Here is an 11,871-nt window from a genome sequence, read left to right on the forward strand (position 1 = left end):
TAGCTTAATTTTGCATTTCATATCTCCAATTCATCAACCAAGTCATCAATATATACATAACATAACATGAGTCATCTCAATTCACATCCAATTTCATAATTTCATCAAGTTATGCTATTTTTAATTTTATTCAATTTAGTCCTCTATCTCTATAATCAATCAAATTCATACAAATATGATTTGATCAATCATATTTAACTTACCTCAATATCCTACCATGCAAATAATAGAAATATGCATCAATTCACGTAATTTGAATAATAAAAATATTAATTGAACACTCGAGTTACTCATTATTGGATCTCGTCTTTCCATTCCCTCTTGAAGGTTCCACATCGTCTTTAGCTACGAACTATAATCTAACAGTACATAATATTAAATACCAGCCAAATCACAACCAATTACAAAAAAACACACATTTTACAATTTAGTCCCTAAAACCAGGACTAGCATAACTTTCAATTTGAAGTTTCAAATTGAAATCCGATTTCACTATTATTCATTAGTGGCCTCCTATTTCTTATTACTACTATAAATTTTACAGTTTATTCACTTTAATCCCTAGTGTACAAACCCTTGTTAATGCATCTTATTCTTCTTTATTTATTTTGGTTCGTTTAGGGAGGATGATTTTTCTCATTCTTCCCACTGAATTGCACATATATATTATAATTAACTTAGTTAATTAAGTAATCAACCTCAGTTTAATATATATAATACTTAATTTATTAAATCTAATGATAACATGCTTATGTCGTCCAACTTTCAATGTTTAGACATGGTATATTTGATATTTTGAACCTTAGGTTATTTGCAATTTAATTCCTCAAGCCATTTTCTAATTAAAAATCTATAGCGATTGAACTTTACAACTTAGTCCTAGACCTCAATTAAGCCCTAATTCAGCTAAATTATTTGTCCAAAAATTTACGGGATTGATTACATTTTTTGACACCACTGGAAATTGAATCGTTACAAATTTATTTAATTTCAAATTTATTGATGTGAGTATGCTTTTATTGCTTAATGATTTTATATTATGAGATTGATTTATGTTTAACACCACTATAATTTCTATGTTCAACGTGCAGTTTGTTTGTACCATGCATAAATATTGGGAGAACACGCAAGTAGTAGTCCTTATAGTCATAACATTTGAGCTCTTGAATCTGAGCTACATTCATTGAACTTTTGTAATTCCTTTCTTTGGCGTTAAGTTATAGGCATTTACCTAGGTCCCTTTTACATGTCTTATACTTATATCTTTAAGGTTTTGATACGATTGGTATATTTGGCATGGAATGAAATATTTTGGTTTGTCTTGGTTCCTTTGGTCACTTTTACTTTGGATTTGGAATGTTAATTCTATATGGTGAATGAATGGTTTTTAACTTATATTTTACTTGCCTAGCCAAACAATAATTTATTATGTTAGATGACTTGCAATTGTATGTTTTAGTCTTGTTTTCGCATGTTAAACATGTTGGAATTGGTTTGGTCGCATGTTGCATGTGTTTAGGTACCTCTAAGGGTTAAACTACATGACTTACATTACCTTTTTTTTTTTTCATTTTTGGGTTAGTGCTTTGAGATATCAAGAACATGTCTTGAGACCTTAAGAACAAAAATAAAATTTCATCCATCTCTAGGTGTACATCACATGACATAACACTATGGTTTCAAGACATAAGGCCTTAAGTCTGGAGACATGGAGATTTTGTCTTGAAACATAAAACATCTAGCTAGTTTAGCAGATATCCAGTCCAAGGACTTGAGACATGATTTCATTGTCTCGTGACCTCAAACTTTGAAGCTAAAATTCTAAAATAGGGGAGGCATGTTTTGAAACATGGCTTCACTGTCCTGCATTTTGCTAGTTTGACTCCGGATCCGTAACCTGGCTCCATGTTTGGCCTTTTTTTTATGTAGGATTGTTGTGTACGAGCCCAACTGACTTCATTCATGTGCTTTTAACACTCGTATTCTCTATTGACTTTGCCACACTTGCTCTATTTTTAGCTTCAATAGTTGTTTTCATCGTTTCTTTAAGTTACTTCAGCAACTGATTGGCTTCTTGCACCCAATCGGCTTCCAGGTCAAGCATAAACGGTTACAATGTAGATATATGTGAATTTTCTTATAAGTTTTTTTTAATAAGGGACAGAAGTAAAAGTTGTTCAACTATCGAATTTGATACTAATGTTAACTGAATAGTTGAACATAAATCTTTTACTTATGTCACGATTTGACCCCTAAATTATATTTGTTTTTCTACTTTTATCCTTGAACTATTATTTTCATCTTGATAACCAAAATAAAAATTAAAGTTACTGATAAGAACATGATACATGACAAATTCTTATCAGACATGTATGATTTTTGTAAGTAAAGTAGGCTCATACCATTACTTATACTTATTTTTTTTACCAATTTGCTTTTAATTCAATCAAATTGATAACAAATATTGAAATAAAAAGGTTAAAATATGTATAGGTCTCTATACTATTCACAAACTTGAAATTTAGTCCCTATACTTTTATTTTAGAAACCCTGTCCCTCTACTAAAAAAATCACAAAATGAACCTAAATTTAACAAAATAATTTTAATAATATTAATAATTAGACATGAATTTTGAAATTTGAGAAGTAAATAAATTAAATTTTTAGAAATAACAATAGAACAACTAAATTTTAAATTTACAAAAGGTACGGGGACTTCTGAGAAATTTTAAACAAATTAAAAAACAAAAAAGAAGGTATATTTTATTGAGTTAAATGAATGAGAAAATATTAAAATAAAAGATTAAGGGTTTTTTTTCAGTCAAATGAATAAGAAAATATTAGAATAAAAATAACAAAAAAGAAGGAAAGAATGTTTGTTACCGTTTGATGAAAAATAATACACGTGTCAAATGATTAAAGCATCCAGCACTTTATCGAAAAGTACAGAAGCAGCGCACGTCTCGGCTTTAGAGTTGGAATAGAAGCTAGTTTCTTCTAGTACTACCAGATATTCCTTGCTTGTCAACATCTCTCTCCCTCTCCCATATATAAATAAGATCGGCGGATATTGGCAAACGGAGTGAAAGATCGAAATTGGCAGAAGATGAAGGTTTTCGTCAAAACTCTCAAAGGCACTCACTTCAATATCGAAGTCAAACCCGAAGATGCGGTTCGCTTCTCTCTCTCTCTCTCTCTCTCTCTCTCTCTTCCCCCCCCCCTTTCCTGGGATTTTACGTTTTGCTAACTAGGGTTTTCCGTTTTCCCCTATATTTGAACATTTACTAGCGTTCATTTCGGACTGTATTAATTGGACTTATTATGCACGTTGTTGAATTACCATGCCTCAAATGTAAAATCGGAGATCGTGAATTATTTCTTCAATTTTAGTCTCTAATTTATTGGATATGTTGATTTAGCTTGTTGAATAGTCTAGCAACTTCGATTAAGTTTTAGTGGACTGATACTCGTGTAGCTTGAACAGCGGTATCATTTTCTTCCGGTGACAATTAGAAAATAAGTTCTTCCTACGTAATGCTTTTTACTAATTCATTGAAATTAGTGAATAATACTTTGATTTCTGGGCTTCATTTTTGTTGTAGTATTTCATTACCTTGTATCATTGAATATTGATGCATAGATTGCCATGTAATTGCCACTTGTAGTGTGCTAGATTTAGGTTTGAACTGGAGTATACGCAAGCTTTGAACATTGCCATAAGCATCTCATATTTTGCAATGCTCTTTCACTTCTTTTTAATTAGTGTGGCTATCAACACTTGATTAAATGTACAGAGGCTCCTTTTAATAGATCTTCTATAACAAAGGATCAAGTTCTGCATTCTATGGTTACATCTAATCAAGGGGTGTGTTTTTTGAATGATGTGGATTTTCTAACTATATAAATAAGCTATCATTATTTTAATTTTTTTGCTACTTTTTATGCCTTTTAAGGTTTAAACACACACACACACATGCACCGATATGAAAGTATTGGGATAAAATGCATTTTACATTACTTTGTCACTTGGTATTATACAATTCCGCTGCTAATGCTTGCCAATTCTTTCAGGTTGCAGATGTAAAAAAGAACATAGAAACTGTTCAAGGGGCAGATGTTTATCCTGCTGCACAACAAATGCTTATCTATAAGGGAAAAGTCCTTAAAGATGACACGACACTGGCTGAAAACAGTGTCACTGAAAATAGCTTTATTGTGATCATGTTGACAAAGGTGAGATTGGTTACAATATTCTAATTTTTATGTTTGTAATATTTCATCTAACTCGTTCTAACTTTTCTGATCAAAGTATGCTGACTTTGTCCTAATAAATGCCTAACTGACATCGCTATTTTTCACACTGCTGTTGAACTTGAAAGTTATCTTAGTTATAACTTATGACGGAGTGTTGTATCATTATATTTTTCTTTTGAAACCTGGTTGTTGCTTTCCTTTAGGTGCATCTTATAAATCAATTTGTTGCTAAACTACAAAATTTTCTTTGTGCTACTTCTTGACCTCTTACCTACTTGTATTTGGATCTGAATTTGTTTTTCATGACTGTCATTTTCATACTAATAGTGTCCTTTTTGCTTAAATAAACTAGAATAAGGGTGCATCTGGTGAGGGTTCAACTGCTTCAACTGCTCCTACAAAGAAAGTAAGATTATAATTGTCACCTCTTACTGCTACCTGCATCCATATTAGCTCGTAAGCAGTGATTGTCACTGTACCTTTTTAGCTATATTTCTAAAGGCATTTGCTATTGATATGACGTGAAAAGTGTTGGGGGTTCTGTTTTTGCCATTTTGGTGGATGTTGTTTACTTCAATGCTATGAACTAGAAGTTGAAGTGATAGCTAAGCATCTTGAGCAAATATAATTGAATAGGAGTAAATCATTAAATAAGATATAGGTAGCAAATGGAATGCTTTTAAGATTTTGGTTGTTCAGATATGGCCCAAGTTTGAGTTTTTTCTTGTCCAACTGCTTTCAATCTTTCACTACTATAAACACAATGCATAATTTGTAGTCTGAGTTGATGTTATTACCAAATTCGACCACCTTAAATGTTTATGGGTTAGCTACATAGTCTCTTATCCATGTTTCTCAATTTCACAATTGTCTTCCTTTCTCTTTTCCAGTAGCATATCAACATGAAAACAAATGGCCTTTATCCTATTCTCGCCTCATTGACTCCACCTAGAACAATGTAGCTTGAGCAATGAACTCTCACAAAATCATCATGTGAATTTTGATCTTCAAGTTTCTTTTTGAGTATGAATATAAATGTCTGTTTTCCCCCCATAATACAATCTTTGTAGGCTCCTGAGGCAAGTAGTCTGCCAACAGCTCCAGCACCAGCTTCTACTGCATCTGTTGCAATGTCAGCTATGTAAGTCCTGCTATTCTACACTTTTTGGTCAGATACAGCACCTTTGCAATTGATTAATTGCTTTTTTTTTTTTTTTCAGGGCTGCACCTGCCACTGAATCTGCTCCTGTTGCTTCAAGTACTCCTCTGTGAGTAACTTATTCTTGATAGTAAATTTCATGCTTCTTATTTGAAGGATGGAAGCTTTTGATTTAATTGAATTGCTTTTAGTAGGAGGGATCTTGTGTTTTTCCTTGTTTTCCTTTGCATACTTGTAATATCTTGAATAATGTCTTTCAGAAACAGGTCAGATTCTGATGTTTATGGCCAAGCAGCATCTAACCTGGTTGCAGGGAGTAACTTAGAGGGAACAATCCAACAAATTCTTGATATGGGTGGAGGGACCTGGGACAGGGACACTGTTGTCCGTGCCCTTCGTGCTGCTTATAATAACCCAGAGAGAGCTGTTGAATATTTGTATTCTGTAAGTACCTTCCTTGTATCTTGAAGAATATGTGCTTTCTTGTGTGCTTCTAGTTGCTGTTGTTTTATTGTTCTCCTTAATGTAGATGTGGGAATAGCCTAATAAGCTGAGCTCATCCTGAGAGGCTTTCTTGGAATGATGATTATGCCATTTTGTCATTTTTAATTTGATGTAATTCTATTTAAAACTTGGCCTTCTCCTTGCCATGATTTATTGGTCGATGATGATTGAATTTCTGCACACCCAAAATATGCCGCCTCTGTTACATTTTGCTGGTCCTTTTTGACTTGGTGGATAAGTGTGCGGGAATTTTGAATTTTCCTTTGATGATAACTCTTTTGAGTTACCCCCCCCCCCAAAAAAAAAAAAAGTGAACAGGAATGTTGGATTTCTGGTGGGTTTTAATGATATTGTGTACTGCACCCTTATCTTTCTTTTCTTCTTTTTTATTTTAAAATATAACAAGCATGCATTTTCTTTCCTAAGCTGCTTCTTGTCATCGTGTCATAAATAATTGTTGCAAATGCTAGGGCATCCCCGAGCAAGCTGAAGCTCCACCTGTGGCCCGTGCTCCTGTAGTTGGGCAAGCCACTAACCCTGCAGCACAACCTCAACAGCCTGCGCAAACGGCAGCTATTCCTACAAGTGGACCAAATGCAAATCCATTAGACCTCTTTCCCCAGGTAAAATTGTCATGCGGTAGACATTTGATAAATTTGATGATGGGCAAATTAACCAGTGACTTGATGGCCTGTTATTGATACAGGGCCTTCCCAACATGGGTGCAAGTGGTGCTGGGGCTGGCACTCTTGATTTTTTACGGAACAGTCCACAGGTCTCTCCCTTTTCTTATTTGGTTGTATATGGGCTTGTTAGCATCACTGTTATGTAAATACCTACCTAGAACTACACTCAGTTTGCAATTCTCTTTTCAGTTTCAAGCTTTGCGAGCAATGGTGCAAGCCAACCCACAAATATTGCAGGTAATTCTCTGGTCCCTTGTTTCCCCCCTTCAATCCTAGTGTGTTTTTCATTGTCTTTTCATCTTTTGTTTTTTTACCTTTCACCTTTCCTCAATGTCTCCCTTTTCTATATTTTTGGCAGCCTATGCTTCAAGAGTTGGGGAAACAAAATCCTAATTTAATGAGACTTATTCAAGAGCATCAGGGTGACTTTCTTCGCTTGATCAATGAACCTGCTGAAGGTGGAGAGGGGTGAGTCTTGTTTTCAGTTGCTCATTTCTTGAACTTATATACTGTGTATGTATGTCAAGTGTTAATTTGACATCTCCTGTTGTAAAGAAACATTTTGGGGCAATTAGCTGAGGCGATGCCGCAAGCTGTGCAAGTCACACCTGAGGAACGTGAAGCCATAGAACGGGTATGTTATCTTTTACGTAAGGGATGACTTGGATGTGGTCACTATTCTCTGTAATCATGGATTATTTAGCTATCTTCCCCACTGCCTCTGGAAATGCCTTCATTTCCTTGGCCTTTATCTGAGTTATGAGATATGCATCACATCTTTCTTTTAGGCAATGTTTTTACTTTTAGATGATTAATAAACTCAAATTTGTTGCATTGATCTTGTGCCTACAAATACTTTTGTAGTCTCCTTATTCTCTTGTGCATTCCCCATCTCTTGCAGCTTGAAGCAATGGGGTTTGACCGTGCAACTGTGCTCCAAGTGTTCTTTGCGTGCAACAAGAATGAGGAACTTGCAGCCAACTACCTTTTAGATCATATGCATGATTTTCAGGATTGAGCTGGTAAAAGAAATGGCTAGGGGAAGTACAATATCATTTTCTCTTTCGTTCTTTGGGTCCATTGTCATTCATGTCCCCCTCCCCTCCCCCCAAAACTCTACCGACTTTATTCTTAATCAAGTGATGTAAGTGTTTGGTGTAGAGACAAGGGATGTGAAGATGTTAACTTCATTTTTTTTTTCTTTTTTCTTTTTATTTCCGAAGGACCCATTATTTATAACGTTATATACAAGTTTCTTTCTAAGCTTCTGTGTATTGTACTTCGCATTTTATGCTATTATAAGCACTTGCGACAAGGAGCTCCACCCAACTTTCAAGTTTTTCGATCTGTACTCTTCCCTAAAATACCTTGTGCATGAATTTGGTCGCCCGTCAGAATGGTTAGAGTCGGGGATTAGAACCGTGGAAACAGTATCAATAATACGCGGTGAAATTTTTTGTCGCAAAACATGTTAAAGTTTTCCTATTTGCAAAACATGTTGGCCATGTACACTAGTCTAACATGTGGCAAAATGGTTCGGTTTGGATTGGGTTATTTTTGCATTTGTATTATTTAGGGTTCGATGGGAATTTGATTCAAATTATTCTAGTCTTAATTATATATATTTGGTCAGTTCCGCTTTTAGATTACTAGTTGTCATACAATAATAGTCTCCGACTCGAGACCAAGATAAGCTTCGGTCGTCGACCCATGACCAGGCTAGATTCCACTAGATGGATGCACACGAGATGTAGATCAAGAAGACAATTAAGGGAGCTCACAGTATTAGCTCACCAGAGTTGAAGGAAGTTCGTGGTCTCAGCTTGCGTACACCTAAGGAATTTTCATGGAGGGGACCGTGAACTCCGTCATGCGACTTGGAATGATATTCATTTTCAACATGCTTTAGGTCTGCTCAAAGTGTCAGTCCTATGAGTAGTGGGGTTAAGTTATGAACATTGATAATATATATATAAATACTCGAATGTTTCCTTTAATGGGACACAGAACATTACTCAATAATTGGTCTGATGAGCATGGACAAACTTTTGATCGTCATATTTTTTAGTTTTCCAGTTTTCTTCAGTTCCAAAGCAAAAAATGGCTCACCCAAATAAGAACTTTCCCTTCCGTCTTTTGTCCAAACAGGCTAGAGCATCAAGTTCAGGCAGTCAACCCAACGAGGAACACTTGTTCGCTAAATGGTTCACCGATAGACCAAAAAACTTTGGTAGCACGGCTCGTCAGGGAGTTTCCGGTCCTTTAGACCTGAACGTATCCACTGGTCAAGGGTTGCCACCTCCCCCTAATCAAAAGGAACCCCGACAGTAATTTTTTGCTCTCAGGAGTAGATGAGGTTCATGAGGGAGCAAATGACTACATAGGAGGCACGGTTTTAGTAGCAACAAACTTTTCAATTGGAATTATTGAAACAGAATGAGGAGTTGAGAAGGTATGTAAACTCTGACACTTTTGACTTTCATGACAATGTGAACGAGCAGGATAAAGCTCTGGGCATGCATGCAAGGAATAGCAAAGCGAGATAGATGAGTTGCGGCAATATGTACGAGTGTTGCACCCCGAGTCTCAGGACACGAATTGGTTGTTTTGTTCTAACAATCCATTGGCTCCTAATATAGCAACGGTGAACTTCCCGTGTGATTTCAAAGTTCCAAAGGACATGTTTGAGGGGAAAAGGGACCCGTGAGCCCATTTGATGCAATACAATGACTACACGAACGTACTAAGAGCATCAGATTTAGTAAAATTTAAGGCCTTTTCTATGAAGCTTAAGGGAAGTGCGAAGGATTAGTATTTGTCCTTTCCTTGGGGATCAATTCGAAGCTTCTTTCAGTTGGGCCGAATGTTTTTGGGAAGGTTCAGAGCTCATAAAACGACCATGAGCACACCTATGAGAGTAATGTCGGTTAAACAAAAGGAGAGTGAGACCCTCCAAGCTTATGCCAACTAGTTTCGTGTAGTGATTTTGAACACGAAGAATTTAGAGGATCAATGGGATATTAATGCCTTCATAATTGGGGTACAAAATGACCACGTATAATACTCCTTTACTGATAACAGATGACAGAGTTTGGTTGATCTCTACGAGCGGGCCCATAAGTTCGCAGAGGCAGAATAGATCAAGAGGGCATCACGTGGCACTTTTCAGAGGGAATACAAGCAATTTAGAAATCGAGAGGGAGTTCACAACAGGCAGGGTCCTCGTAACCAATCGTTGTGAGAGAGAGGTGATGGACCGCAAAGAAGTCAGATGCACGGTGATTCTCTCAGGGCTCCCTAAAGATCTCAGTCGGAGTATACCAGAAGATATATCCCATTGCAGGTTCGAAGTTTATACTCCTTCGAACGCTACTCACACTTATATTTTGAACTAGATAAACAGCCTTGGGATTCTGCTTAAGCCATCTTCAATGAGGCACAACACGAAGAGATCCAACTTGAGAGACAAATATGTCTTCCACAATGATGTTGGGCACAAGACTGAAGATTGTTTCACCCTGAAGGATGTCATTGATGAAACAGTGAGAAACAGTGAGCTCACCGAGTTTGATGATCAGGGTGTTTTCCAGCAGGGTCAAAGTTTGCGGGACTATCTTAAAGGTAAACAGAATGTTAGGGGTACCATCCATATGATAGTTAGAACGGATGAAGAGTGGGCAACCTCTAGCACTAAGAGGAAGGCACACCTCAACGGTGTCATGCCTATCGGTTCACCTAAGAGGTTGCACCAACAGGAGAGATAGAAAGTGGACTTCACTCGTGAGGATAAAGAGTTAGTGTGTGATGAAAATGGAAATGATCCTATGGTAATGACAACAACCATTGTCGATTTTGAGGTGAAAAGGATTTTTGTGGACAGTAGGAGTGCCATTGAGGTTCTAACTTAGGATGATTTTTAGAAAATAGGGTTAAAGAAAAAGACATTGAAGAAGGCGAGCCTACTGTACGGTTTTACAAACTACACCATCGAAGTAAAAGACTCTATTACCTTGTTAGTGACTTTGGGAGATGGCAAGCATACCACCACGGAGTATGTCCAGTTTTTCATGATGGACCATGTCTTATAATGTAATTTTTAGACATTTGATCATGAGGATGGCAAGGATGATGGTGATCACTTTTTGTATGAAAATAAAGTTTCCCATGCAATTAGATCATCAAAGAGCAACTAGGCAATGCCACATGTTGTCAGTACAACAGGCTCATGATCAGGAACAACAAAGGCAAAGTTCGCAGCAGTCGAAATTGGATGGGCAGTTGTTAGATTTGGATAGCCTGGATAACAGATGCGATGAGCGAGCTAAAAAGCCAGATGTAGTCGAGGCTATAGAAACTTTGCCAATTTTTAATGGTAGTACAAATAAGGTGGTGAGAATTTCATCTGCGTTGACGAGTGAGGAAAAAATTTTTTGATTCGTTGCTTGAGAGCTAATGCTGATATTTTTGCTTGGTCTGCTATAGATATGCCAAGGGTAGACCCTCAGGTAATTGTGCACAGGTTGAATGTTCTATCTGAAAGCCAGACCTGTGAAGCAAAAGAGGAGATGGTTCGCGCCGCAAGTTGTAGAGGTTGTAAGGTAAGAGGTTGTGAAGCTATTGGCTTCAGGGTTCATCAGGGAGGTCGAGTACCCAAATTGGATCTCGAATGTTGTAATGGTGAAGAATGCGAGTGGTAAATGGAGAATGTGTATAGATTTTACCAATTTGAACAAGGCTTATCCCAAGCATAGCTTCCCACTTCCTTTGATTGACAGACTTGCTAACGTGTCCTCCGGTAACAAATTCGTGTGCTGTATGGATATTTTCTTTGGATATAATCATATCTTCATGGCTCCTAAAGATCAAGAGAAAAATATCTTTTGTTATAGAAGAAGATTTATTTTACTATCGTGTGATGCCTTTTGGTTTAAAAAAATGCAGGTGCAACTTACTAGAGGTTGGTGAACCAAATTTTTAGAGAGTAGATCGGACGAAGTGTCGAGGTTTATGTCTATGAATTGTTAGTGAAGGGCTCCACTCTCACCGAGCATGTTGATAATCTATCTGAGGCATTTGCAATATTGCAAGCCCATCAAATGAGGTTAAACCCAAATAAGTGCGCATTCGGGGTTAAAGTTGGTAAATTTTGGGCTTTGTGATCTCGAAAAGAGGAATTGAAGTGAACCCTGAGAATATTCAAGCCATCCTGGAAATTCCTCATCCAATGGTAATAAAGGATATCCAACAGTTGACTAGAAGGGTGGTCGT

The 11,871-nt window shown here is 36.7% G+C and overlaps 1 protein-coding gene across 2 annotated transcripts; it reads left to right on the top strand.

The window, feature by feature from the left end:
* The first annotated feature begins 2,970 nt into the window (after nt 1-2,970).
* Nucleotides 2,971-7,866, top strand: LOC107919971 (ubiquitin receptor RAD23c). Of its 2 annotated transcripts, none has more exons than XM_016849425.2 (12): nt 2,971-3,172; nt 4,072-4,233; nt 4,607-4,660; nt 5,325-5,395; nt 5,475-5,522; nt 5,674-5,857; nt 6,388-6,540; nt 6,624-6,692; nt 6,793-6,840; nt 6,962-7,071; nt 7,159-7,237; nt 7,505-7,866. In XM_016849425.2, exons 1-12 carry the CDS (start codon nt 3,107-3,109, stop codon nt 7,619-7,621), a joined length of 1,161 nt encoding a protein of 386 aa, XP_016704914.1. In that variant the 5' UTR covers nt 2,971-3,106; the 3' UTR covers nt 7,622-7,866. The 2 variants fall into 2 exon arrangements, with proteins under 2 accessions (XP_016704914.1, XP_016704915.1); XM_016849426.2 differs by having other exon boundaries at nt 5,680-5,857.
* The last annotated feature ends 4,005 nt before the right edge of the window (nt 7,867-11,871 follow it).

Source organism: Gossypium hirsutum, chromosome D13 (assembly GCF_007990345.1).
Source record: "Gossypium hirsutum isolate 1008001.06 chromosome D13, Gossypium_hirsutum_v2.1, whole genome shotgun sequence".
NCBI lineage: Eukaryota > Viridiplantae > Streptophyta > Magnoliopsida > Malvales > Malvaceae > Gossypium > Gossypium hirsutum.